This window comes from Heterocephalus glaber, unplaced genomic scaffold, assembly GCF_053883595.1.
Source record: "Heterocephalus glaber isolate CG9 unplaced genomic scaffold, H.glaber_assembly_v1.0 deba00000676, whole genome shotgun sequence".
NCBI lineage: Eukaryota > Metazoa > Chordata > Mammalia > Rodentia > Bathyergidae > Heterocephalus > Heterocephalus glaber.
The window spans coordinates 23,044,362-23,072,112 of NW_028258156.1; the positions used below are offsets into that span (position 1 = coordinate 23,044,362).

Genomic DNA, 27,751 nt, shown 5'->3' on the forward strand with positions numbered 1-27,751 from the left:
AGCCTGCCAGTGGGTCCCCTCTGGGTTTCCTGGTTCATGAGTCTGGTGTTCCTGAGATGCAGCTCTCGGTCATCTGAGGCCCTCTGTGTGCGAGGTCCCTGAGTTGCTCAAGGTTGGAAGATGTTAAGCATGTGCTAAATGTTTCCCTCACTGCTGTCAACTCCAGCGAGCTAGGACTCTGAGGCTGTCTAGCACCTGCCACGGGACAGGCGGTGGCCTCCCAACGTGACCTTTGGCTGGAGCCTGAGAGACAAGAGGCACCATGCTTTCCGTCCTTGCTCTCAGAGACAGAGTTTTGGTGGTGTTTTGTTATTTATTTTATTTTAGTTAGCTGGCCCACAGCCTTTCCTGCATGGTAAATGCCATTCTAACCTGCACAGGTGCTACAACACCCCTTCTTTCCTGCCCTGCGTGTTAGCTTGAACGTGAACGTAATGGATGTTAAATAAGTCAGCAGAGATGCTGTTTGTGGTGCAGCTGAGCAGATGCGTTTCTGGAGAAATCTGCATGCATGGGAAACATCTCCCAAGAAGGACCCCAGGCAGCTCCCTCCCACCCCGGGGGACCCCTGTCTGGCACCACAATGGGGGAGAGCCCAGGCCACTTGCCCTTTGGGGTCTTCACATATAAATGCCGCCTACCTCCCTGTACAAGCCGCCTTTCTATGAAGTGTTCCCTTTCCTCTTTTATGAGCACCTGCCAAGCACGGGGCTGAGGATGGTGAAGAGCCAGCCCTGACCCCAGGCGATGTGCTGATCAAGTCAGCTCCTGGAACATGGCAATGCTCAGGCTTTCTCATGGATGAGACCGAGGTTAGGCTTTCCAGGAGCATTCCAGCAGTGTTCCAACACCGTGGCAGATTCCGGGAATGGTAGGACAGACAGGGAATGCTGGGCTGCCCCTCTGCTGACTCATCCCTGGGCTGAAGTGCTGTGCCTGAGGTCTCAGAGTCCGGGTTTGAGATTTGTGAGGCTCCTGGGGCAGCTGGAAGCTGAAGTCATGCAGGCTGGCTTCATCCTTTTGCCCTGCCTAGGACTCTTCCTGAGGCTCTGCAGGTCATGGGGATGGGGACCGAGGCACACAGAGCCTGAACCTACAGGCTGGGCTTCCTGCACCCTTGTCTCCCCAAGCAAAGTCAGGGCTAACACCCCAGTAGATCCTGTGTGAGGCAAGGTCCTGTTCCTGGTGCTGCTTCTAATTAGTGAGGTGGCCTAGTGGTCTCTAGCTCTCCTTTCCTTATCTGCATAACAAGGGGGCGAAGCAGATGACCTCAAAGTTCTCAGATTTAAAGCTCTCTGGGCAGTTTTCTCTCCCTAAACTCTGTCCAGCCTCTGGGATTATTTCAGGCAATTACATCAGATGAGATCTGTGAGCCCTTCGCCAACCGAAAGGCATGTGAGCGCCAGCTCCCACTGCGATGAGGAGTTCGTGAGCCAGAGCCTGCCTGGGCTGTGGCCTCCAAGATACTGTCACGTTCTTAGGGATCGGGCAGCTCCTCAAATCACTGACTTAAAGCAAGCCTGGCTGAGCCTGGATGAGCTCTCCGGGAGCCTGCGTTTAGAGGCCTGTCCTGCTCCGCAGGTGACAGTTGAGACAGGGTGAATGGGTGGGGAGGGGCTCTTTCCCTGTGCCCATCCCCTGTGCCAAAAATCCTGTGCCCAGTGACAGCAAGCAGCAAGATGCCCTACAAAGAAACTCCATACTGAAGAGTGGCGGATGGTTCCCGCTCAGGGCCTGCCACACTCCCCCCTGGTGAATGGCCACATCCAGGCCAGCATGTTCCAGGCAGACTGCAGCCTCGGCTGTGTGTCTGGAACCAGCGACGTTTGACCTGAGGTACCTAGAGTTAGGGGAACGGAGCTGGAGGAGACTCCTTTTGTCTCTGGGGACAGAAGTCCGAAGATTTCCCTGAGAAGCTGCATCCAGGCCGAGAAATACTGCAGACATTTCAAGTCCTGTGACCTTGCTGAATGTCCACACAGCACCATGCAGCAGGCAGACCCCCTGCCATCATCACCATCCCCATTTTGCACGGGAGGAAACAGCAGCTCAACAGTGGCAGGGAATTTATTCAAAGTCACAAAGTTAGTAATCAATATTTGAATCCAAGCAGCGTCTACTCCCTTAGCTGCCAAGCCGTGTCTTCTCCAGAGGGGGAGCAGGTCACCTCGGTGTTGCTCACTCAGACTGGAGACCACTTTTGGTTTGAGACACTTATTGAGCAGAGCAAGTTAAACAGGTTGTCAGAACCTGGTGGACTAAAGAAATCAACCCCAAGGAAAGACTCTACAACTTGGAGGAATTAACTACCAAGGTTTGGGATGTTGTAACTCTAAGATTCTAGGAGCCTTTATATACAAAAAGGGCTTGAACCTTAGTGATAATATTTAGGTCTTTGCAGGAGATAGCCCAGGGGAAGATGTAGCTGCCTCAGCTTACTACTGGGACCCAACCAGGGACATTCAAGCCAGGTAAAGGGGATTTTTGGACAGCCCTCCCTCCTCACCAGAGTCCTTCCCATGCCCCCATGGTGAGTAGAGCTGTCATACCCTCAGTTCTTAGCTTACCATGAAAGGAGATGTTCTAGTGTCTTTCCAGCCACCAGATCACACAGTTAGCTGATGGCATTGCTTCCCACACTTCCATGGGGGCTGGTCTGTTACAGCCTCCCAAGGGGAATTCTCTAGTTACCAGAAAACACTTCAGTTTAAAACTCAAAATCTGGAGTCGGCTTAAAAAATTAGTGCAACCCTAAAGAATAAACTGGAAATGACCTAGAGCAGCATGACGATATGCTCATCCCTGCTCCCCATTCCAGGGAAACTCACGGGGCACATATGCTCTTGTCCAGCTTGGGGAAAGGAGCCGAGGATACTCAACTCTCAACTCTATGTCCAGTGTTCAACCCATCTAAAGACCACTCGTCCCACTGCGAGGACGTGAGGCCTGGGCTCTGAGTCAGGGAAGAGTCCTAGCATGCCCTCCTCCTTCTCGCGTGGTCCCCAAAGATAATGACCTAAGTTAGATAACAGCCAGTAAGCGTGAGGCAGGAAGTGAGGCAGGAAGGAGAGAAGTGTTGAAGGTGAAGCCAGTCCTCCACGCTTATTTTCATCCCCCCCCCATCATGGGGACTTTATTCTATTATGTATAGTATGGGAGAACGTATCAGACACATTGCTCGTGGGAACTATCCTATCCACAATTCCTGGCTAACAAAATCTGCCCCGGTCCTAACCCCCAAGGAGAGAAAGGTCCCCAGAGTTCCCTGTGATTTTACCGTGTGACTGACACTCCCTCCTGGCCCCCCATGAGTGGACAGGGGGGACGTCTTGGCCAGTCTGCCTAACTAGAGACCAGTTAGATTGTCTGACATGTTCCAGCTCAACCAATGCTGCCAAAATGAGAGTTAGAATTAGCAATTATATCCATCAATTATCTTTCTGTTTTAGGAAACTGACTTTAGAAATAAAGAGAAAACGAGCCAACCGGTGGCAGAGAAGAATCATAAAGATGCACTTGGAAGAGGTAAGTGGAGAAGGCAGACACTGAGTCATGGATGCTAGGGCTCCAGAACCAGCGGGCCCAATCCCAAGTGGCTCTGCACACTGGCTGGCAGATACCCTTCACAGGTGGGCACCACACTGTGCTCAAGGTGGGAAATGTACCTTTGGTTGTGACTGAGGCTCTGTATTGTTACAACAGCATTCGTCAGACAGAACGTTGAGAGAAGTGCTTCGGGTAGAAGGGGAGGATCCCAGGATACGCACCAGAGGAAGAATCAGAATACAAGCCCAAACATGAGCCAACGTGACCACGTGTATCCCAGAATGTTGAAAACTTCATCCTGTTAGTATAGGACAGAGTGTAGTCGCGGCCTGCCTTAGTCTGTTTTTTGTTGTCTAGTAGAATACTGAGGCTAGGTAATTTATAAAGGAAAGGGCTTTGTTTGGCTCACAGTCCAGGGGCTGCAAAGTTCAAGATCGAGGGCTAGCTGGCTTCTGCTGAGGACGTCCTACTCCTTCTACTCTTGGTAGGAAGTGGGCACATGCAGGAGAGAGAAAGCATTCATCTGTCCCGAGGTCTCTGGCCCACATATCCCCCAGGAGACCCATCCTCATGCTGCCGCCTGTGATGGCGAGCAAATTCCAACATGTATCTCAGCAGGGATGTACTATATTCCAACCACAGCAGGGCCAGAACAGTTGTCCTCAAATAAAGACACAAGTCACCAAATGCATCCTATGATAAGGAGCAATGTAATTTGGTCCCTTTAAAGGCTTGCCCAAAAGCCTAGTATTTGAACCTGTGCCATTGTATTAGTCAGGACCCTTTGTAGCAGAAACCCAAGGCAAATGAACTTACAAAGGAATCTGATGTTTCACATTATAGAAAAATCTAAGAATAGAACTGACGTCAGTTATGCCTCAACACGGATCCTCAATACCATCAGCTTTCCTCCAGTTGGTATTATTCTTCAGTTGGCAGGCTCTTCACACACTAAACAAGGTGGCCAATATTGGCTTCATGCTGCATATATGCTTACCACCTTCCAGCTTAGCAGCCTCAACAGGAAAAAAGTAATTTCCTAGTTCTAGAGAATATGCCCCAGGGAGAGCTCTCACTGGTCCATCTTGGGACATACATGTATCCATTACTGAACCAGAGCCAGGGAGAAGCAGCAATCTGATTGGTCTGGTTTGTGCCACATACAAATTCTAAATCCAGGACATGTCAGCCCCACTAGAACACAGGGCCTAGCAATAGAAAATAATTGTTACTGGAGGAATATTGAACAGGTAGTAACAATGGCCTCACCCCCTCATACACACACACACATACACACACTCAGGTTAAAGTTGAGTATAACCTCTCTGAAGCAAAGATCCTTTGGCTGACTTTAACCTTTTATAGTTAACTAGAATGCCAAATGAGCTCTTTATGTGATTTGTTTTTCATGTCAGTGCTGGGGATTGAACCCCAGGCCTTGTGTATGCTAGGCAAGCACTTTCCCCAGCTTCTGAAGGACTATTCTGATCCCAAGTACCTTGAGGCTTAACTATACTCCTATGATGAATTTATCCAATAGGATTCTTATCTACAAACAACAAAACCCACCTGGTTTACTTAAACAGAAAAATAATTTTTTTCAGCTCGGCATATTAGTGGCTCACAGAATCTCCAGTAAGATCAGGGCAAAAGAGGAACTGGAGCTCTACAGCCATGACCAATACCCAGCTTCCCCTCCATCTGGCCACACAGGCTCTATCCCATTGCCTTAGGTGAGCACCTCTGTCCTTACAATGTCCAGAGCTCTGTGTCCCTCCACCATGTTCCCTACCCCCATTACCAAGATGCAATCCCAGGCCACAGCTGTGCCTTGCTTTTTACTCTTCCATATTGAAGGCTCACGATGCCATACCAACTGGCAGAGTCTAGGTCACATGCCTGTGTCCTAGCTGCAAAGGAGTCTAATTCTAATATGAATTCTGACTCTACCCTGCTGAGGTGGCACCCCCTAAAATTGCTGGGTTACTTTTCTGTCACTGCAATTAAATACTTGAGAGAATTAATTTATAAAGATAAAAGGTTTCTTTTGGCTCATGGTTCTGGAGGGTTCAGTCCAAGATTGGGCAGATTCAGGCTTTGGACTGCTGGTGGGGGTGGTTCCAGATGGCAAAGATGGGGAGCTCATGACACAATAACCTGGTTACCTGATGTCCAGGAAGCAAAAGAAAAAGAGGAAGAGGTCAAGGTTTCACAATTTCCTTGAAAGGCACATCCTAATGACCTCAAGACCTTTCACTGACCTTACCTCCTACTGGTTCCACCATGTTCCCATGGTGCCACCCTGGAGTCCACACCTTTAACACACAGACCACTCACTGGTCAATACTTCTCCAAACTACTGCCATGGTCTACTTCCCAAACTTAGGGAGGTAATTCAAATGATGCTGGGCTGTAACCACAAGACCTACATCCACTATACGAGGCCTCACACGGTCATCTTTTCTGCCTTTTCTGGGTTCTCAGAGCAAGCAATGGATTCAAATCTTTTTATTTCCTCATGTGGCCTCCCAGTAAATGAATCTCTGTTCAACAAAAGGAACCCAGTTCATACACACAGTTTGGCCCGCATATTTTGGATAAGATTGAGCTTGGGGATAGGAGTTGCCTTTCTGGCCAGATTGGCTCACCAAGGATCATAGATTCCTCAAAAGCAAAGTCCCCAGTGGGGCTACTGAGAAGGTCTGCAAAGCATGGCCACGGGAGCCCTCCCAGGAGCGCCAACCCACAGATATTTAATAGGCTTATTAGAGAATGCTACAAATGCCACACTGGGTGGCTCTAACCACAAACCAGCCCCCACCATGCCATGAATAAGACGTGCTGTTGGGTGGGGGCCCCTGGTGAGGGTTGCTCTACTCCGATAAATTCCCTGCAGAGTCTGGATTCCTGTAGCAGCTCTTCCCAGGGGAGTGAATTCTCCGGCTTTCCTTCTGTGGCCGTCTACTGCTCAATCAAGTCCCTCAGTGTTTGAGTGTCGCCTATGTCCCAGGCACTGTGCTACCACAGGGCACGCTGTGTCCCAGGGAGCCTTCAGACAAGTAAAGGAGCCAGAGCTTAAATGCAGTGAGGGGCAGCAAGGGAGGGGACAAAAATGTCAGCACACTATCACTCTACAAGAAATGTATAGTATTCATCTTAAACAGACTTCCTGAGCAGGGTCACATGGAAACTGAGGTCTCTGGACCAACAGAGAAGAAGTAGTCACCATATTTTCTGAACCCGTAACCCAACAAGAACTGTCTCTCCCTGGACGACACATTTGGGTATAGGTCGTCTGAGGCATCACCGTTAAATACATGCAGTTATATCTCATAAATGAAAAGAATAGGGCAAAGGCAATGTTGGCCACTTCAGAAAGCCCTGGATGGTGCCCAGTTGGATGCACACAACCGGCTGCTCAGGGAAACACAGGGAGGTTCAGTCTCCACCACAGGCCCCAATCCCTGCCCCTGGGGTGACACCCCTCCTGGAATGGGTGGGCGCCTGCTGAACGTGGCCTGTGACGGCGAGGAGAGGAGGGGTGTCAGCTCCAGACTAGGGTGTCCCACGCAGAGCTGGCCTGCCACCCGCGGCCCCACGGATCGTGAACTTTTAACATATTGTGGGATTTTTAACAATAGATACATTTTAAAATTTGATGGCTTGGTTGCAGCACTGGGATTTTCAAAGTACAATGCTAACTCGGCCACCTGCACCTGCAACACACAAATGCGTGTATCAGACGTCACACGTGCTAGTGCAACTTGGCGACCAAAGCACAGCAATCACTGATAGTATTTCAACTTGCTACACCTGTGTGTGTCCGTGTTTATGGGTACTAAGCAGACATGTCTTAATTAACTTCTCTGCATTCATTGCATTGCAGCCCAAGAAAGTCCAAAGCGTGGTCCCACACCCCTCGATCTTCTGATCCAGGGTCATCCTGGACCCGGTTCACTCGGTCCTGAGGCGGCAGTGCCTCAGCCGGTCAGTAGGTGGCGCTGTGAGCCCGGGAGAGCGAGGCCTCCTGTCGCCAGCGCGCAGCCGCTCGGTCTGTTTTCAATCAGCACGCTGTCAGTTTTTCTCCCTGAAGCCCCAGGGGTGTGCTAGGAATTTTTATTTCTTGAGAAACCCTGTGATTCAGCTGCCCTTTGTCGGTCCTGCTCGAGAGAATGAAGCTGCACTTGCTGCCGCCAGCCCCAGGCAGGGAACTCCTGGGTGGGAGGCTCCAGGCTACCAGTCCAGTCCCTGCCTCTGTCTCTGGCCCTTTCTCCTTCTTCAGTTCCCTTTGCTCTTTCTCTTCTGGTGCCAGTGACACCAATGAACGCTTGGAGCCAAAGCCCGCCTCAGCCTCTGTGGATTTTAAGGCACCCACACCAGCTCCCAAATCAACTAGCCTGCAAATCCCCGCTTTCCCTGTGACTCTTCCCTGACATCGTCTCTTCTTCCAAAGCAGCCCCAAGATGAAAGCTAAGCTCTCACTGGGGGTTCAGACCCCAGCTTTGGCCCCCAGGAGCTTAACGGTCAGACCTACTTTCAGACCCTCTGCTCCTCTCTGTGAAACAGCTGTGAGCCCCTTGGGAGGCCGCTTGCCCTCTTCAGCCTCAGTTCCCCATATTAAACCAATGGTACCTGCAGACACGCACAGGAAACACAGGAGTAACCCAAAGGGCCTGGTGACCTGGTGCAGAGCAGGCATCCTACAGATGCAAAGTGATTTTGATTATTACTTTGGGGACCCTTGCACGGGCGTCCTGACACACGCAACACATGGCAAGGAAACAAATCTCAGGCTGCCATGGTCAGAGATGCCACCATTCACCCTCTCTGTTCATGTCAGCTGTGAAAAGCCCAACCGGGAGCTGTCCTGCTCCATAGCCATAGCCTGCTTGGCAAAATGCCTTGAGCTGTCCTGGTGACCTCAAAAGGCCACTTGAGGGTGGAACTGGCAGCTCCTGCCCTGCTCCAGCAGGTCTGGCATGGCACTCCCTGGTTTGCAGCTACCACATTGCTGCTGCGGTTTTGGTGGGTGGCCAGAAGCCAGAAGACTGATGCTGGATGCCCTGCAGCTGCTCTGCTCAAGAGACTGGGACACACACTCTGGAAAGCTTGGGCAGAGGTGGAAAAGAGAAGAGCTTGGCTTTTCCCAGCTGCTGCCTGAACTACGCACCAGAAGCCAAGCGGTCAGAAGAGGGACAGTGTCCCTGCTGGCCAACTCTAGTAACTGCAGCCCTTTTTGCTTCTGGGAAGAGGCTCTTTCTACTTCTGGGAATTGTAGGACCGAGAAAAGCATAAAATCAGTATGCTGGGCTTGGCAGGACTGCGGAGGCCAGTGGCTATTCCAACCCCCAGGCCTGGTGGGAGAAGATCCTCTCAGAGCTATACCGACTGCAACTGTGAAGGTCAGACTTGTGCAACCATGAGCGGCCTTGGGCTTTTGGGCCAGGGAAGTGTTCTGCCCGAGGCTCCACTGCGGTCCAGTCATCTGCACCTTTCCCATCAGAACACAGATCACAGGCTGTGGCTGAGCCCTTCCCACATAGACTCAGCGATCTCTCCACGCTTCACGGTTTCCATCTATAAAATGCAGATGGAAGATGCAGACCCTCCTTAGAAGAGGCTGAGAGGACAGGCAGCCGTGCGAGTAGAGCGCCCAGCTCGTGTTAGGCATGACAGGAAGCCACGTGTAGGTGTCTCAGGGAGATCTAGCAGAGCTGCAGACCACACCAGCCTCCTCGGGCTATGTGAGATCTGGGAAGGGCTGGATAGATGCTCTTCGGCTGGGGCTGGGGTCCTCACTGTAGGAAAAGCATTCGGAACCCTCATGCACTGCTGCTGAGGATGTAAACTGAGAAATAGTTGGGCAGTTCCTCATGTAATTTTATGGCTACCATGCAACCCAGCAACTCCATTCCTAGGTAGATACTCAGAAGAAATGAGAACAACATCCATCCAGGGACTTATGTGCAAATGTTCAGGCAGCATCAGGTTAGTCCTAAGAGCCAGAAGATGGAAACAACCCAAATATCCATCCAGTGAATGATGGGTGGGTATGCCAGACTTGGAAATCTGTACAGTGGACTGTTACGTAGCCATAAAAAGAAATAAAGTCCAGATACACCTGCAGTGAAAACATTATGCTAAGGGGAATAAGTGAGATGCAGAAGGCCCAATACTGCATGACTGTATTTATTTGAAATGTCTGGAACAGGTCAATCCACAGAGACAGGACGTAGAGTAGCATGTGCCAGGACCTAGGAGTGGGGAATGACTGCTAATGCAAGTGAGGTTTAGTTGGAGGTGATGAAAATGTTGGGGAATTATATTCTGGGGATGGTAGCACACTTTGTGAATACTCTAAAACCTACTGAATCTACTGTATGTGAATTAAACCACAGTAAAAACTGTTACTTAAAGAAGAAGATCCTTAGCATGCCAGCTGGAGCGTGCTCCAACTGTGGACAAACAAATGAGATGGCCGCGCGGAGGGAACTTTTGTGAGCTTCGCCTATAAATCAGATTAACCAGCTTCCCTCCCTCCGCTGCGCCCTCGGAAGGAGCTGTAGCAGCTGCAGGCTGTGCACAGAAGTGTGAAGGCTGCTGCGAATGCTGAGGCCGGTACTGGGAGCAGGACACTCACTCTACACCCTGGGACAGCCTCACCTGATAGGCAGCACGCAGGAAGTAGCCCAAGCTCCTCCACCTGCCGTGCCTCAGTCTCCAGACTTACAGGGATGGGCCAGGCATGGTGGTGCACACCTGTAATCCCAGCACTCTGAGAGGCTGAGGCAGGAGTCAGGCCCAGGAGAAGGTAGGACTTGGTCCATATCTGAGACTCCATTTCTGAAGGGGCTGTAGGTTTCCACTGTCCCCTACCCTTGCTGTCTGCTTACTCAACAGCTACCTCATTGGTCTCTCTCTTTCCACCCTTGTCCCTTGCCCACAGGAAGTCTAGTTGCACATCAGAAGGCCTCTGCAGGACAGAAACTCTGTTCAAAGCCTGCGATGGTTCCTGTCATGCTCAAAGTAAAAGCTAAGGTCCTGACAGTGGCCGTGGGACCCTGGGTCATGTGTGAAGTCCTCACTACCATGCTGCAGACCACCCATCCCAACAGCCCATACACACAGACCCTGCATCCAGCACCCCTCTTTGAAGTCGGCTCCCCGATCCTCACACTTCTCTCTGTCCCCAACTAGCCCTTCTCCTTGTGCTCTGTATCTGGAAGGCTCTTCCTGGGTACCTCAGGGCTCCCGCTCATTCCTGTACTGCTCCAATATCCCCTCTCCCCCAGGCCTTCTCAGCTACTTACTAGACATGGCCATCCTGTGTCTATAGCCCTTGATCCTGCTTGCTTTCTCAATGACTTTTTCCGCCACCAACATGTTTTAGATATCATTCCTGTTTGTCAGTCATCTCAGTAGAAATAAACAAAGACCAACTGCAAGACAAAAGCAAAGGCTCTCTCAAGTTTGCCATAGGAAAAGAGTCAGCCACCATCACCTGGATTTTGCTAGAGACCCACAGGCAGGCAGAGGAGAGGGCAAAGTCTACAGCGGGGGGGGGGGGGGGGGGCGGAAAAAGAGGAGGCGTGGTGTGTGCCTGATGAGGCTGTCGGCCTGGGGGAGCTGGGGCGGGCTACCTGGGGGCGGGGCATCCTCCATGATTGGTGCACCTGGTCTTCTCTGGTTGGTCCTAAGTTGGAAACAGACAAGAAGTAGGGAAGCTGTCAATTACTAATTGGGTCCATTGTTACAGGGGTGATTGCTTAGCTTCCTGGATTGTTATTAGTGATCTGACCCCAGCAAGTCCATCTTACTGCAGGGGCTTCCTTGGCTGGTCTTGCAGATGAGCAAGGGGGTTCCCTGGCAGGCTACCACAGCGTGTGGGTCAGAGCTCTGAGTGTCTATATGGCCCCACCATTGTCTGTCATCCCGCATCAGAATAGACACACGAAGAGTGCTGTGCTGCTACTGCTGGATTCCCAGGGCCTAGAATAGAGCCGGGTACCCAGTAAGCCCCCCGTAACTATTTGTTGGTTATGATACTATTTATGTAGCTCTAGATAGAAAGGTTGTGACTACTATTCCTGGGTAGAAAACCAACTATAAGCCTGCTTGATTCGATCCAGTTCTACAAATGTGTGTGAGTGCTAACTACACACCCAGGAGGCCACTCCGCCTCACGACAGACAAGTATTAGCTGAAAATGGACTGGAGCCCGGTGTCAGCCTTTGCTCAAAACAACTCTCCCACTTCAATTTTTGTCTCCACCTTTAAAACCCATTCAGGCTCCAGGCCTTCATTATACTTTCAGAGGCTGGGCTGGCCCATGTCTACTTCTTCCAGAGCTCTTTTAGTTCTTGAAAAGTGCCTGTGTAGTGTCTGGCTGGATTTCCTCTTTCTTCCTTTCCTTTCTTCCTTTCCTTCTTCCTTTCTTTCTTTCTTTCTATCTCTTTCTTTCATCTTTCTTTCTACCAGAGTCTTGCTAAGCTCTCCAGACCAGCCTCAAACTCAGGATCTTCCTGCCTCAGCCTCCTGAGTAGCTGGGGATTACAGAAGCATGCACTGTGCCTGCCTCTTGGTTGTATCACCCCACAGGGCAGGAGCCCCATCTTACCCCCAGTAGGGGTGACTAACACAGGAGGGTCTCAGGGGCCTGAGTCTGCCTCGCCCCACATTTGACCTTTTCCCTGAGATCCAAACTAAATGTCTGCCTGACTTCAGACCCTTCCACCTTCCACACAGAAGATGCCTGGTGTGGAGCTGTTGTGTAGAAATGAGGTCCCAGGACAGTGGCCTCATCACCAGAGGCTGCCACTCACCCGGGCATCTCAGCCACCTCCCCAGAAAGGCCCCCTGTTAGCTTTTTAAGTATTTAAATGGTTCTGAGACTCCATGCTTGGCTTAATTTATGTTTCAGATGGAAACTCAAGGAACCAAGAAAGCGATGGGTGTGCAAACAGGCTCCTGTGGGGAGCTCCCCGCCAGGTCTACGTGGCCGTGTGGCTGGATGTCAGGTGCCACCTGATGGGCTTCAGCTGCCGCGGTCCCCGGCCCTGGCACCCAGCATCACTGCCAGTGTCTGCCAAATGAAAGGGAGGCATGGCCACACACGCTGCGTTTGAAATGAGACACGCCACGTTGCAGTGGCGACCGTTCTCAATGTTTACTCATTTTGTTGCTTAATTTTCTCAGCCAGCACAAATCACACTAAATAAAAAGGCAAACAATGGAGCCACAGAGGCGGAAGAGGGCTCTGAGGAGCAGAAGCAGCACTGGCCTTTTCCGTCCACGAGCTCCGCACGCTTTTGTTGCACACGGCCCCAGGAGGCGCAGGCTCTGCTTGCTCCAGGACACAGGAAACTCGTCCTCAGACCTGGCCTCGAATTTCCCGTCCTCAGCAGCAAGGCCCAATCCCTGCATGTGATAATGAATCAGAGTGGGAAAGGTAAACATCAGCTACAACCAATTCATCCATGTTTCAGGCCTTGTGGGAGAAACGGGAGAAAACCCAAGTCGTACTGGCTGCTGACTTCATTTCATTCAATAACTCTTTTTCCTGTGCAGTCCTGGTAAATGTTAGGAACCAAGCGGTCTCACCCTGGACCTTGGATTCCTGGATTCCTGGATTCCTCTTCAGCACACAGCCAGCTCGAGGCTCACCTCGAGCCTCCAACTGCCACTCTCATCCCCACTTCTTGGGTTCCTTAGGGCTCACCAGGGCCAGGAAGTAAGCAGCTCTGCCCACCGTCACCAGAGAGGACACCGAGCTCTGAGCATGAGCCCAACCTTCGGGAAGTCCCTCTGAGAGCCGGCTTCAATCCATTAAGCATAGTTGCCTCTCAAACTGCCCTGCTGAGAAGGGAGGAGAGCTGCTCCTTCTAGCCATCCTCGGTGGGTGTGTGAAGTGACTCAGCCCCTCCAGCCTTCCTGAGCCTGCTACTCGCATCGAAGCTGAGCACCAAAGGAAGGCGTGTTGTCGGGGCCCCATAGACTTGCTGAGCCTCAGATTGGTCATCAGCGCCGGTACGCCCACTTGAACCTCCATAAATGCTCGGCTCAGCCTTCTTTTGCAAAATTTCAGCCCTTTCAGGGAATACCTCAGCAAGCACCCTTGCTTTTTTGTTTTTTGGGTTTTTTTTAAGCACCCTTGTTAATAAACTATGTGGAGACAAGGGTGTAATGCAGTGAGAGAGTACTTGCCTATCATGGGGTAGGCCCTGAGTTTGTTCCCCAACACTGAAAAAAAAAAGCTTCTGCCAGGCAGTGGTGATTCATGCCTATAATCTCAGCATTTGGGAGGCTGAGGCAGGAGGATCGCTGAGAGTTTGAGACCAGCTTGGGCTATATAGTGAGTTCAAGCTAGTCTGAACTACATAGCAAGAACCTGTCTCAAACAAAACAAAGCAAACAAACAAAAAACATCATGCCCAACTGAGGCAAAGGCAGGCCATCTCACATATGTCTCTCTTCCCTGGGAAGTTGTGCTGGTACAGGCACACAGTGGACAAGCATGTGCCCTGTCCCAGGTCTCTGTTGCAGGGCAGGTCTCACCTGGCCCCCCAGGTGCTATGGGCCTGGCAGTCCTCACTCGCCTCCCCAGCCAGGGAGGGAATCCCTGCTGCTCCAGGGATTCTCACCCAATCCTTTCTGGTAGTTATTGGACAGTTCCCCAGCAGGTGGGAAGCAGGACAGGGAGGTACAGTGAGCTTGTTCTCTCTCTGCTGAGACTCACATTACAAAGTGTCATTTCCTATTCCATTAGGACACCATTTACTCTCAGTTTCAGTTCTTGGGCCAGCAGAGGGAAGTCTGAGGTGTATGGCCAGAGAGCACTTTCCAGTGTGTCTCCACCCAGAGTCCTGGGGGACCCTCCAATGGATGAGCGGGAAGGAGAAGGGCAGCTGGTTGTGAGGTTGGTGTTGTTTCAGCTTTAAGAAAAATAGATTTCACTTCAGAAATCTTTTTAACCAGGATGGCTAAAATTAAAGGACTGAGAATCTTAAGTGTAGACAAAGATAGAGAGGACATGGAGCTCTCACTCTTCGCTGTTAAAGTGTAAACTGGAGCCACAACCTTGGGATTCCTTGGAGGTATCCAGCTATTGCTCCAGCAATCCCTCTCCCAGGTATATGCTCAGAAGCAATGAATATTTATGTTCACCAAAATACAAGTACAACAAAGTTTGTAGCACCATAATTAACAATGGTATAAAAGATTGAAATAGTGCCCAAGTTAAAGGGTAAATAAATTGTAGTATAATTTTCCAACAGCATCAGACACAGCAGTGAAGAAAACCAGACCACTGCTATACAGTGCCACAGGGACACATTTCACAGACACACACAGAAGTGTACATGGTATGGTTCCTTTTATGTGACACTCAAAAATGACAAAACCAATCTATGACGATAAAGACAGAATAGTGCTTACCTCAGGGAGACGTCTACATAGGGTCTGGTGAAATACCTTAGCTCTGTGCATTTCAGTCCATGTAAGTTACACCTCAATAGGAAAAGAATAAAAGAGGGTATCTGCGGTGACTTCTTTTCCCAGATGAGCACCCTATCCGTTACTCATCCATTTTTTCATGCTCTGCTTTTAAGAAAGCCTGGAGGTGACTCAAAAGGGTATTTGTAAGTGAAGCTGGAGGTGGTCAAACAGGAACAGAAACCCTGGATGAAACCAGGTGCGAGGATCAGGAGGCCCTGTGTGCTTCCTAGGGTAAGCTGAAGACAGCTTCCTGTGGCCCATGCGAAGAAGAAACAGAGCCATTCTGTAACAAAAATTAGCAGTCCCGGTGGATCCGAAGCACAGGTAGTTCTGAGCCCCGAGACACATTCTCCTGTGCCAGCACAGAAAAAGGCAATGATGGGGCCCAGGATTTAGTTCAGTGGTTCCGCTGCCTGCCTCGAAAGCACAAGGTCCTGAGTTCGATCCCCGGTACCAAAAAACAAAACAAACAAACAAAAAAAAAAAAGAAAAAGGCAATGATGTCATCAAACCCCTTTCTGTTTCGAAAATGTTTTTCTGAAACATCCCATTCCCCCTGGATGTCCGAATGCCTTCAGCCCACATTTCTGCACCTGTGAGATTTAGGGGAGGCAGCCCCTGCAGTCAGGCCCATCCCTGCCCATGGAGCGGGGCCTGGCACCATCATTCACTGTCCTGCGTGCAGTTTGGGGGGTGTCCTGTCCTCCAGGGCTGGGTTTCTGTCCTTCAGAGTGCGCGGCTTGCCATCCTCGCTCCTGGAACCCGGGGCCGCACCTCTGGCACGCTCTCTGCTGCTCGGCCCATCTCCTTCCTGGTTGGTGCTGCCACGCAGCCCTGACTCTTCTCCAGCAGCAACTTTTCGTGGGGCGGGCACAGTTCCCTGGGCGCTGGGCTCTGTCCTTGCTGGCTTCTGGGCTGATGGATCTTTCCACTTTCTGGCTCCAGTTTTTGAGTTGAATTCATATATTCCCCCAGTAACTGGTGGGGGAAGAAGAAAACAATCATATAAACCCAGGAATTCAAACAATTCTGTCTCACCCCCCCACCTCCCCAGCTCCGTTCTGACCCATAAGGAAGGATGCGCACCAGAGGGTGCGGATCAGGCTAGGAAGCAGTCTCATAGCGGCACGTGCTTGTCACCAGCCTGCCCTTCCCACAGCTGTGTGGCTGGTGTCACCTCTCTGAGGCCGGGAAGGTAGGGGACAGTCTCAATGGCTTCTCCCTTGCCAGACGAGGGGCCCTGTCACCCTGGAGCTCCCCACGAGTGTCAGATAAACCAGGATCAACTTCTAATGGGGTTGCACATGACATTCTGGTTTATTTTGTTTGTTTTGAAAGACCCCTGAATCCCTGCTATGAAAAGGAATTCACTGAACAAGGAGGAAAAGGCTTTGCTTTTTATTTATGTTAGGGGAGCAGAGATTTGTAGACAGAGACATACAAATCTGGCCCTACTGGAGATGATGTAAGTGAGCTGCTTTTATTGTGTCGGAGCCAACAGTCACTAATTGACATGTTTGCTCACATTAGGCCAGTTGGCTCATTTCTCCCCTTTTCTTTTTCTTTTCTTTTTAAAAAATTTTCTCAAACAAACAAAAACCGCCGAAGTCCTCCCCAGCTTGCTGTGGAAGGTGGTTTCAGGCAGGCCCAGCCCCTGCCCCTCTCCATACCAGCTCTCGCCAAGGCTCTCACCAGCTCTTCTGCTAACGTGGGCGCATTATGGTAACAAGTGCCTAACAACAGAGGGAAGTCTCATTTCGGCGCAGCAGCTTCTCACTGGAGAGGAGCCACCCTCCTTTGGAGGAGGACTCGCGCGTTCGCCCGGGCGCGTGGCAGGGAGCCAGCGCACTTGCCTCCTGAATTTGGTTTCCTTCCCTTTATTCATGTCTATAATTGAGCCTTTGTAAGCGGAGGGATGTGTGTAAAGGAGCTAAACTCGGATCTGATTTCGTGGGGGTGAGGAGAGCACTGGAGGCCAGCTTTACTTAGGTTCATCTTGCCAACCAAGAACGAATTCTTGGCACCGATCTAGGAAAGAAAGAAACCAAACTTGCCATTTCTTCCACTACCAAGAGGATGGTACTAGAAGCATTCAAGAAGGATGGGGAACAGAAGGAGTTCCAAGGAGCAAGGAAAAAATATGCAGAATCTTGAATCAGGGAATTCCCTAATCAGTTGGTGACTTGGGCAGGGAGGCAAGAAAGAGGTGTCTCCTTGAGTGCTAGCCTTTAGGAGGAAACCTGCCCAGGACCTGTGCCAGTTGCCAGCTGCCTCTCAGGGTCAGCTCTGTGCTGTGTACAACGCGGCCAAAGGGATGGACAAACTGAGTTAAGAGCAGGAAATCAAATACGGGAGTGACAAGCACTCTTCTGGGTGGCCTTGCTGCTGGATTACCTGGGTCCACAGCTTCTCCGTCAAAGACAGTGTCCATCTGGATAGTTTTCTAAGGAGAAGAAAGAGACAGTCTCAGGCCCAGCCCTGCGCACCTCCCCCGGGCCAGTCCACTCATCCTCATGCCCAGTTCCCACTCAGAGCTTCTTCACGTTTAGTCATTCAGCAGGCACTGCTCTGCATGCTGGGGACCCCACTTGAACAAGGCTGGCATGGTTACTGCCTACACAGAGCTTGCTGCTGACAAACAGGGGCGACAGTGCAGTCACAAGGCTACGGTGGAAAAGATGTTGGATGATGCGGGGTGCACACGGGACAGAGGAGGATGCATAATCCAGACTGGGGTGTTAAGACTCTGAGTCAATGGTGCTGGGTTGTGAAGAAGGAAGACTAGAAATGCCATGCATCATGGGCTAAGATTGCATCTCCTTAAGGGGTGTTGGCAGGCAGGCTTACAGAGCAGGCACAAGCGAGCCCGGGAAGTGCCTGCCTCTGCCCCCTGGCACTCCTGCCTTCTCTGCTGCCACCTGTCCCATTGGCCAAAGCAGTGTCAGATCTAGGTCCTCCCTAGGCCTGTGCTCCAGGAACTGGACTCTGTGCCACCCTCCAGGACCTGATCTCTGCCTAGTACCTGTCCCTGACCCCAGGGCACCCTGTGCCCTCACATGATGCCCTCTACAGGGGCCAAAGTCAGGGCTGTTAGCACACTAAATAGTGGTGGTTGGAGCTTAGAGGGCCTTTCAACCTCCAGCTGGCATCACAAATATAATCACCTATTCTCTTCCCCACAGAGAACGAAACAGGAATTACATGGGTTTCATCTACTGCATAATCTCAGCGGCCATACTCTTCATGGCCATGGGGATTCATTTACCTAATAGATTAATATTGCATAGCTTGAAGGCTGTCTCTCAAGGCATTCCCAATAGTGAGACCTAGGAGACTGAAGGTCGCCTCTCCCTCCCATTTGTAGGCTGACTAGAGCTGATGGGCTCACAGCAAAAGTTCTGGGGCTCCCGTTGGCCTTCCTCATTGCAATCATTCACCAAATCTATGTGTCTTGGACCATTACAGAGTTTTACTACGGGCAGTTGGGAAGTGCTGGGGGACTCACCTTCAAATCCTATCATTTCGCAGTGAGGACATTAGGTTCAGTAAAACAAAGACAGGAAGTGGTGGAGCGCTCGCTCCAGTTCTATCACCTTTGCATTTGTGTGGCACCCGACAATGTTCAAAACAGTTCCCAGCTGTTATCTCAGGCCAAGTGAACTCACTCCCATTTCAGGTCAGGAATCCAAAGCTTAGCAAGACCAAGAGGTCCCCAAGGCCCTATGGCTGAGCGGAGAGCCATGCCCAGGCCCAAGCAGTGCGTTCTCTAGCACTTTCCCACAGAGTTGTGAAAGAACACGGAGAAACTGAATCCCATGGAAGGCTGAAGCCCCAGTTCTGGTCCTTACGCTCTCCTCCCCCATGCACTGAGCTGGGGAGCTGGTGTAGATGGTAAACACCACTGCTCAGTATTTATGAAACCCAACACTTCTGCAAATACATCGCAGACGGGCTCAGAGGAAGGAAGGAATTCTATGGGAGCTCGTCACTGGCAAACTGTTCCAGGGGCCATTGCTTGCCTCTCTGAATGGTAAATGCCCTGCCAGGCCTGGCTGTAAGGACACCTTGCCACCACCAAGCACCCAGTGCCCAGGGCTGCCACTCACCACCACAACCTCGCTCTTTGAACGCTTCACATCTGCAGGGAAAAGCACAGGCAGCAGTTAACACGTTCCGATGGGGCTGTAATTTGTATGTCTCACTGCCGGGAGGCTCTGAACCACGGTGGTGCACACATGACCATCCCACCAGTTGGCATGGGGCAGTCCCATCAGGTGGTGGGGCAGTCCCATCAGGTGGTGGGACAGTCATGCACGGACCGCCAGTGGTTCAAGCTGGCAGGAATGCGTAAAGCTTCATGAGTGCCTAATTGACCTTAAAATTCCATGTCCTGTCTTGCCCCGGGGCCTGGAGTCAGCTTGAGGCGACAACTCGCAGGCCGGGGCAGCACCCCCACCCCCCCACCCCACACACCTCCTCAGGCCTGGGGCTCTCAGGAGAGCCTGGCGTAGTTACCCACTTCTCTGAGCCATTTTGCTCTCCCAGCTCCTCTCAAAGTACTCAGTCCCCTCTCTAACTAGTCAGACCTAACTCGTTGGTGAAAATGATCAAATCCGTTACAAGCCCTTGTTATTCTTCTAAAGCTCTAAAATATCGTTTGTTCTTTCAAAACAGGCAGGTGTCCCAACCAGCATTAGCTGTCCCCAGAGAGGGACCACACCTGTGCACAGTAGCAAGCAGACGCGCCTTGTGTTTAACATGTGCAGAATTCTTCTTGCCGGCTCCAGGAGGGAAACAGACCTACTACTGCTTGAGCTGAGCTGATGGGAGGTGACGCTGATAGGAGCGGGGAGGACCACATGAGATCCGAGGAGGCGGACTGCACCACACAGCTGGCCCCACATGCATTCCCCCACAGCGAGTGACTGAAAACCCACCAGACACAATCGCACCCTGATTAGGCTGAAGCCTTTATACACAGTACAAGCGAGCAGCAAAACACAACGAACAGAAGAAGGAAATGGCCACTGTACATACCGGTAGCTCCTTTCTTTGCCCTATGGGGGGAAAGGGATGAGCATTAGTTACCCTGAAAGTATCATGCATCGCCACACACTTGATAACACAGGGCCCTTTGGGCAACTGTCTTCAGGGTCTGGGTTGGTAAAGGGGCCAGGGATGAGGACCATGAAGAAGGCTGGGCTGCTGCCCTGCTCCAAACAAAGCCCGCTCTCTCTGGGGCCTTGGGCCAGAGGCATTTGGAGTCTGCTGAACCTGCAGAGTACTGGCTCGAGCTCCAGGGACTCTGACAGGGCGTGAGTAGCCCAGTCACCAGATGAGTCTTCTGTCCTGTTTTCTGCCTGCGTAGCCAGCCTAGCAGAGGGTGGTGGCAAGGAGGTGGCAGGGCTGGCAGTTAGATCTTATTTCCTCTAACATGAAGAGCTGGACTTGGACTCTAAGACCCTTCCTATGACCAACTTGAATTCTATAATTCTACGACTCTAATTTTATTCTTTGCTACTTGACAAATGTTCACTGTCGCATGACACAAGTAATGGCCAGGGAGGCCAGGTCTCAGTCTGAACTTCTAGCGTGTTTTTCTTTTTTAAATCAACCATGCTGAAAACAGTTTTTAGAACGTAAGTTAAAACAACCAGGTTCAAGGCACATATTTAACATTTAGCCGTAATTGCATGTGAGTTGCAGTATCTATTGGATTCCTTCCTTCAAGAACTTCTACCTAAATCCTAGTACGGGCACCACCATCTTTAGAATCAGGTTTTTTTTTAAGTCAATTTGTAAGTACAATCCAAACGAAAATCTCTTTTTTAATTTTAGCAGATGCTCAAGGATTGCTTACCTTGAAGTCAAGGTTGCTAACAGCAACAAACTTTTCCAATAAATGTGGCAAAATGCAATGCACATCTTTATGCTAATGCCTTATACTTTTATACCATTTTCATCCATAGATTTCAAATGATTTGATAGTTACAGCTTCTCTTTAAAATACCTTTAAAAGGCACCTGCCTCTTATCATCCCTTCTTTTTGCCACTAAGAAATCCTGAAATTCAGATGACCTAATACCCCAAGATACTGGGGCATAAGGAGAAACTTGAATCTAGAATCCTAAACGCACTGAGTTTTAGTTGTGAAGAAGGATCCAACAAAATTAAAAAATAATGGCTATGGTGTCTTAAGCATTCACTGTACATCAGGAGCACTGCAAAGTGCTTTCTTGGCATTTGTTTAATTGGTTAGTTTTACAAATAAGGAAATTGAAGCTCACAAAGGCTGTCACTTTCCCAGAGCCATGTCTGAACAAGATGGTAGAGCTGGGATTTGAACCCAGGCCTTGCCTAACTCCAAAGTCGAAGCTCAGAACCATCACACTGTGCTCTAAGAGCTACCAAGAGTCTAAAACCCTGGCTCTGGGAGGCCTGTGATGAGCCAGTGTTCTGTCCACTCCACGGTTGTCCCAAACAGAGGCGTAGGCATGAGCAGATGAGGACAGAGAGACCTGCCCACGTCTGCAGCCCCCGAGGGCAAGAGACTGGGGCCACATGCAAAAGGACAATGGCGGTTCAGTCACACAAAAGCCTGACTGAGTTGCTAGAGCCAAAAGCTTAATTCCCTCATCTGGCTTTTTGTGCTTTCTTTAATTTCATCCCCTGCTAAAATATTCTGCAAATCAGAGCACAGGCTACTCCATCACTACTCACAATGGGGTTTTCTGAAGCTTTTGTCCAGGGCAAGGTCACCCGAAGTTTGATGGCTCAGTTTCACTGTGACACCATCAGGGACAGGGTAGGTTGCCAGAGAAGCCAAAGGAATGTTTTCCTGGCCCTGCTGGTGACCTTTAAAGAGGGAACACCAGGCTCAACAGCAGCTGGGATTCCTTGGGCTCCCATCTGCACTTCTCTCCTTCATACCAGGCCCCATGCCTGGGAGAGAAATCCTGAGGAAAGGGCCCAGCCCACCACTGACTTACAGAGGCTTCTTGTCCTCCCCAGTCTTGCAGGGGCAGTGTCTGTAGATGACTTTGGCTATCAGGATGATCAGAGACACCAGAAAGCCCAGGAGCAATATGGAGCCCAGAGTGATGACAAAAGGCACATACCACGCGGATGGAGAATACACATTCTCCCTGAGGATCTGGTAGGTGACCCTGGGCTGGAATGACAGAGAGAAGGGGTGAGGCAGGGGGCAGCGTCTGTGATGTCAGCATTCCTTGTGTCCAGTGTTTATTCTATTCTTTGTCCCTGCTCTGCAGACTGCGCATCTGTGTGCTCCTAGTTCTTATTGCTGCCACCCATCTCCTGATTTACATGTAGTCTTTGCAAAAGTCCATTAGACCAAAGCTCAGGAAAATTTAGGGAACTGAAAAGCAACTCCAGGCCTAATTTCATTCTCTGTCTCTCTCTTCTCCTTCCCCAAAGCTAAAGTGTCCCTTTGCTACTTTTCAGCTACCACACAGCATAATCCAGGGACTAATAGTCATGTCTCTCCCTGAGAAGGCGTGAGCCATACAAGTTGTGTTTTGTTAAAACCTTGTAGGATTTTTGTGTTCATACAGTGCAGCTGTCACTGCCAGATGAGTGGGCTGCTATCACAACTGAACCCCAAGTTCAGCATCTGCTTCCTGGAGTAGGAGACAGATAGGAAGTAGGCTATGGAGATTTCAGGATTGGAGATGTCACAGTTGGGTCATGTTCTAAGCCCAAGAAAGGTGTAAGCCCAGTGCCTTGCTCAGGGTCAAGCAGGACTTAAAGAAAAACAAGTCCTTCCCAGTCTTGAGCAATTTTCCCCTCCTCACCTCCCTTTCCCTTGTAGCTGTAATTCCTTGTTCTGGTACAGATAAAATTGACAAGTATGTCCTGTAAACAAAATTTATGATGTTCTGCTCTCGTATGATTCATAAGACACTGTCTTCTTTCAAGACAAAGTTACAAAACTCTCTGCCCTTGTCCTATTCCAGTAAACTCACTTGCTATGTCACTAGAAAAACCACCCCCTTTGATGCTGGAACTTCTCTTTGTTCAATGCTCAGCCATTTTGGACACAAAGTCTGCTGAGTTGGTGTGTATACCTTAAACCTAAAATAAATCCTCCTGACTCCCATTTGGTTTCTCTTGTCCCTTAAAATTCTGCAACAAGGGGAACTTACTGGCTCCTACCACACTGGCAGTCTTCAGAGGTACCACATGACTCTGCTCAAGGAGGTCGTATTGACTGGACACAGGAGACAGAAGCAGCCCCCACTTTCAGGCAGACTCAGAGGCAGAAGCTGGCCACCTTCATAGGTCATTTTCCCTGGCATGCTACAATACAGGGTGGCTGACTCAGGTGGGCTTTAACTAAGAGGAGGAGGAAAGGGGACAGCAAGAGAGGGGCCAGCACCTCTCAGGGACAGGGGAGACGATCTCATTGTAGACTCCAAGGCTCTCCCTTCCTTCCCCACACTGATTCTGACATGGCATCTGTTTATTTCCTTCCTACACTTACCACAGCTTGTAATTATTAATTTATGCATGCTCCACCCCCAGAGTTTTAGATCCAGTAAGTTGGGAGAAAGGGTTGGGGATTCTGGGTTCCACCCTTCTTCCCTGGAGGCTGTGGGGATGGCCTTGGTTGTGTGAGTTGTGACTTCCACAATCTGGAGTAGGTCTGAAAATCTGTGTTTCTAACAAGCGTCTGAGAGAGGCTGACGCTGCTGGTCTGGGGACCACACCTGGAGAAGCTCTCGCCTGTGCTATTTGCTCCCTGAGAGCAGGGGTTGTTTTTGGTTTGTTCATTAAAGTGATCAGCATGTGTAAGCACTAAATCAATATTGGTAGATTGGATGGATTTTTTTTTTTTGGAGTGAAGGTGGGGAGTAGGGTACACATCACCTCTTGTAAAGAAGTCAAGGCAACCAGCTACCTGCCTCACGGGCTCTAGGTTGCAGAGCTCTTGAGAACAAGCAGAGGGAGCTGTAAAGGAAGCAACTGGCCAATGCCTAAGAAAATTGGCTCCGTGGCACACGTGCCACAGGTGGCCAATGTCTGGTCTATCACAGGTGCCTGCACACACATATGCTCTCTCTTTTTTTAAAAAAATCAGAACCAGAAGTCAGTGGTTCTATAAATGCAGGGTTTCCACCCTCAGTGGCCACTCCAATCCAGCCAAATACTCCAGCTCTTTTCAGTCCATCCCCCACTTCTCTGGGGTCAAAGGGCCCCATTAGTATAAACCTCAAGGGCTTATGGCCGGGGACTCCTGGTCCCCAAGCCCTTACCCTGGGAGTTGTGGTGATGATGGTAGTTGGGTGCGGAATGACCTTAACACTCAGCGTCACTGTTCCTGTTTCAACAAGAGCCCTAGCTTTCGTCCTGCTGGACAGCAAGTTGTCATCAGTTATGTAGACGAGTAGTTTATAGTCCCAGATCTTGTCGAGGCCACCAGCGTAGTCAAAGCGGGATGCAAGCAGCAGGTGTGTAACATTGGAGCCAGCACTGGGAGAGAGGGTGAAGTGACTGTTGACATTGCCTAAATGAGATTTGATACAGGAGTGTTGGTAAGAGGAAGAAAAGAGAGTACAGAATAAAGGAACAGAAGAAAACTGCATTTTATCTTTTCCTCAAATGCCCACCCCCAAGTGTGGACCACTTTTCTAATGGCCCAAGGCTGGTCAGTGATGTGCCAAAGATCCCCAAGTACCAATGTCTTCCTTAGTACCAGGAAACTCTTGTCTATGACCGATGTGGCTGCAAATGAGAGTGAGTAGAAAGAAACCACAACACACTTGTCCTGGGTGTCACCAGGCAGAGAAAGTTCATAATCCTGGTGTAGCTTCCCACCCAGCATTTACAATGTTTGGTAACAACGTACGTGGTGTGATTAAATAATACAGTGAATGTTTGAATAAAAAGTTAAAAAAAATTATTACAGTGAAAGACGCATTACCATTTTAATCCTCTCAAAATAATCCCCACTACTTTGAACACATTTATCCCATCACTCTTGCCACTTCTGAAGTAGTTCTCTTTGTAAATGTCTTTTCATGGCTGCCTCAATGCCCTGAATCAATTAAAATGTTTATAGCAATTTCTGTCAAATAAAAAACATTCTGGTATGTTCCTATCCACCTTATTTACTGGATCTGGCAACAAGTGACTTCTGGCTCTTCCCCAAAGTCAAAATGACCATGAAAAGTAAACATTTTAAATCCATTCTGGACATCGGAGCAGCCTCAACAGCGCGACTGAAGCCACTCAGGGAAGAGGACTCCCAGAGCTGCTTCAGAAAGTGGCGAGAACATGGGATGAGTGTGTTCAAAGTGAGGTGGTGTATTTTGCGGGGTTAAAGCCGTGTGTTTTTTACTGTAATAGATTTTTTTTTTTTTAATTTAAGCCTTCACGGTGTTCTTGATCACACCTTGACTATAACTCCCACTCAGACCAGGGAGTGGGCATCGAGAAAGTAGAGCAGGCCACACAGCTATAGCCGAGTTCCCCAGTGCTCATCGTGGAACCTGGCTGGCTGGTCACTCTGGATCCAGGTGTCCCTGGTGTCCTCCGAAGGAGCTACAGCCCCCTCATCTGCACTCACCCCATCTCTCCCCCAAACATACACAAGCTCTTTGGGGGCACCCGGCTCAGCTCAGGGAGCCTGGGGCAGGAAGGGTGCAGCCAAGCGTGGCTCTTGCTCATTCCTCCAGTGGCTCCAGCCTCATTACCGACTGAAAATCAGTAAATGGTGCAGGAGATGATGCAATTTTTCCTCCCTTAGCAGCAAAGTGCTCTGTAAAGGCCTTAGGCCTCTCTCTCAGTATGGATTATTTCCATCTCTGGCAAGTGTGGTCTCAGGCAGCGTCTGCCCCTGGGTTTTGCGACACTGCTGGCTCAGAGACTTCCTACTGTTCAAGTTCCTGCTCTGCCAGGGCTCAGCGGGCAGCTGAGAAGGAATTTTAGTCTTGCGCATGGAATTGTTCTGCTTGTTTGGGTTTCAATCTCTGGCCCCAGCACTTCATTAGACGAGCTATTTTGGTCTAATTTTCATTGAAGGGTGTTCTTTTTTTTCCCCCCTTCACACAACAGTATATTTTTTTAAAAAGAGAAAATGAATGGAGCAGAAGAGAATTGCTGAGGACACGTTTCAAAATGCATTTTATCTGTTTAATCTATTATTATCCTGAGACAGGCCTGGGCTTCCCCGCCCCACAACAAGCTTTCAGGAAAAGAGGTGGCTGAGGATTTGGACTAATTTTTTCTTTAAATTACACTGATGTCACTTATGACTCATATTATAGTCTGGGAATTGGGAGGATCCACCATCAAAGGGGTTCACCCTTCCTAGGGCCTTTGGGGGGCCTTGTATGGGTTCTGGGGGAGTGAGGTGTGGCGGGAAGCCACAGAGCACCCTGGGAAACACAGGGGCCATTAGACTCTCCACCCTCAACTTCCCCATCTAACCTTCCCCGTCCCCACACCCTGTCCAGGTCGGTGTGTGAGCTCAGACCCCCCCAAACCCTCTGGAGCCTGGAGTCCCCAGAGGCAGGCTTGGGGCGATTGACACCAAGCACTGTACCTGGGCCAATGGTGTAACGAAAAGATCTGGGGCTGGAATCCAGGTCAGTGCACGTGAGCTTGAAATTCTGAATATTTGTGCCAACTTGCAGATCCACCGGGATGGCCAGGAAATAAGAGTTGGGGGTGCACATGGGCTTTTCATCATTTTCTCCAAGGATGTTCACGGTAACCTAGCACAGCGACAAGGATCGTGCTGAAGAGCTGAAAGTGCTGGGAGCTCACCATGTTCCCCGTGAGATCCCAGCTGCACGCCTGATGTGGGCCAGCTCGTTTACCCTCACAGGACAGAGCGGACATGACCGTGCCTACTTCACAGAGGAGGAAAAGGAGGTGTTGCGAGACCAGCTGGCATTTTAATCCTGTTCTGTCCTCCTGCAAATCCTGTGCTGTTCACTGCACACACATGCTTCCGTGTGCATGTAGTATGCATAACACTCACATGCTCCCCACTCCTCGCACCTGGATGAGTGAGCTCCCCAAAGAAATGCTAAGCTCTTTTGCAGCAATGGTGGGCTCACAGGGACCCTGTGTACTTCCTTGTTCACAGTCCCTTGTAAACTGAAGTTCAGTCTCTAACTTTAGCACACACAGCAGGGGTTCTCAACTCTGGATCCATTTTCTTGGGCTCACTTCAGACCAAGTGAACTGCCATCCCTGGACATTAGGGGTCTGGGAAGGTTCTTTCATGCTCCCCAGCTGATTCTAAGATGCAGCCAGGGCTGAGCAATGCTGGGCCTAAATGAGCAGGCCTGGTTAAACTGGGCTCTCATTTATAACCTGGGCTATTAATGTCGCGCTGAGCCTGGGAGCTGACCTGCCCAAGCAGGACCAGACTGTGCTTTCATTGCTGCCTTTTACGACTGGTGGATTGGCATGTAGACTGGGATGCCTGCCAGCACGGATTCATAGAACAGCAGCCCTGAAAGGGATTTGTGTGATCATTTAGTTCATCGCCCTTTTAAAAAGCTTAAGAATTTTGAGTCGTAGTCATTCTACTTTTGAAATTTGGGGATTTCAGCTATTTCTGAGTCTGAGAATAAATTGAAATGTTCACTCTAGTTAGCTCCCAAAGTGGAGTCCATTCATTTTTCTCAAATAACACCCAGCCTAACAAACACTGCAATTATCTCCCACTTTGCCTGGC

General features: G+C 50.1%; 1 protein-coding gene across 3 annotated transcripts in view; it reads right to left on the reverse strand.

Moving 5' to 3' along the window:
* Positions 1-646: 646 nt before the first annotated feature.
* Cdhr3 (cadherin related family member 3) overlaps positions 647-27,751 on the reverse strand; it is a 76,095-nt gene continuing 48,990 nt past the window's right edge. The window contains exons 13-21 of one of the 3 annotated variants that reach the window (XR_002392986.2): positions 26,606-26,777; positions 24,315-24,565; positions 22,029-22,210; positions 20,077-20,096; positions 19,146-19,177; positions 17,434-17,482; positions 14,980-16,017; positions 11,187-12,963; positions 647-10,985 (exon numbers count right to left, since the gene is read on the reverse strand). Coding sequence is in view for 2 of the 3 variants with exons in the window: in XM_004839680.3 (XP_004839737.1) it covers positions 15,707-16,017; positions 17,434-17,482; positions 19,146-19,177; positions 20,077-20,096; positions 22,029-22,210; positions 24,315-24,565; positions 26,606-26,777 (1,017 nt within the window). In the remaining variant the exon portion in view is untranslated. Of the gene's footprint in view, positions 10,986-11,186; positions 12,964-13,771; positions 16,018-17,433; positions 17,483-19,145; positions 19,178-20,076; positions 20,097-22,028; positions 22,211-24,314; positions 24,566-26,605; positions 26,778-27,751 lie in introns of those variants that run through there. The other 2 variants (XM_021253925.2, XM_004839680.3) reach the window with 2 other exon arrangements.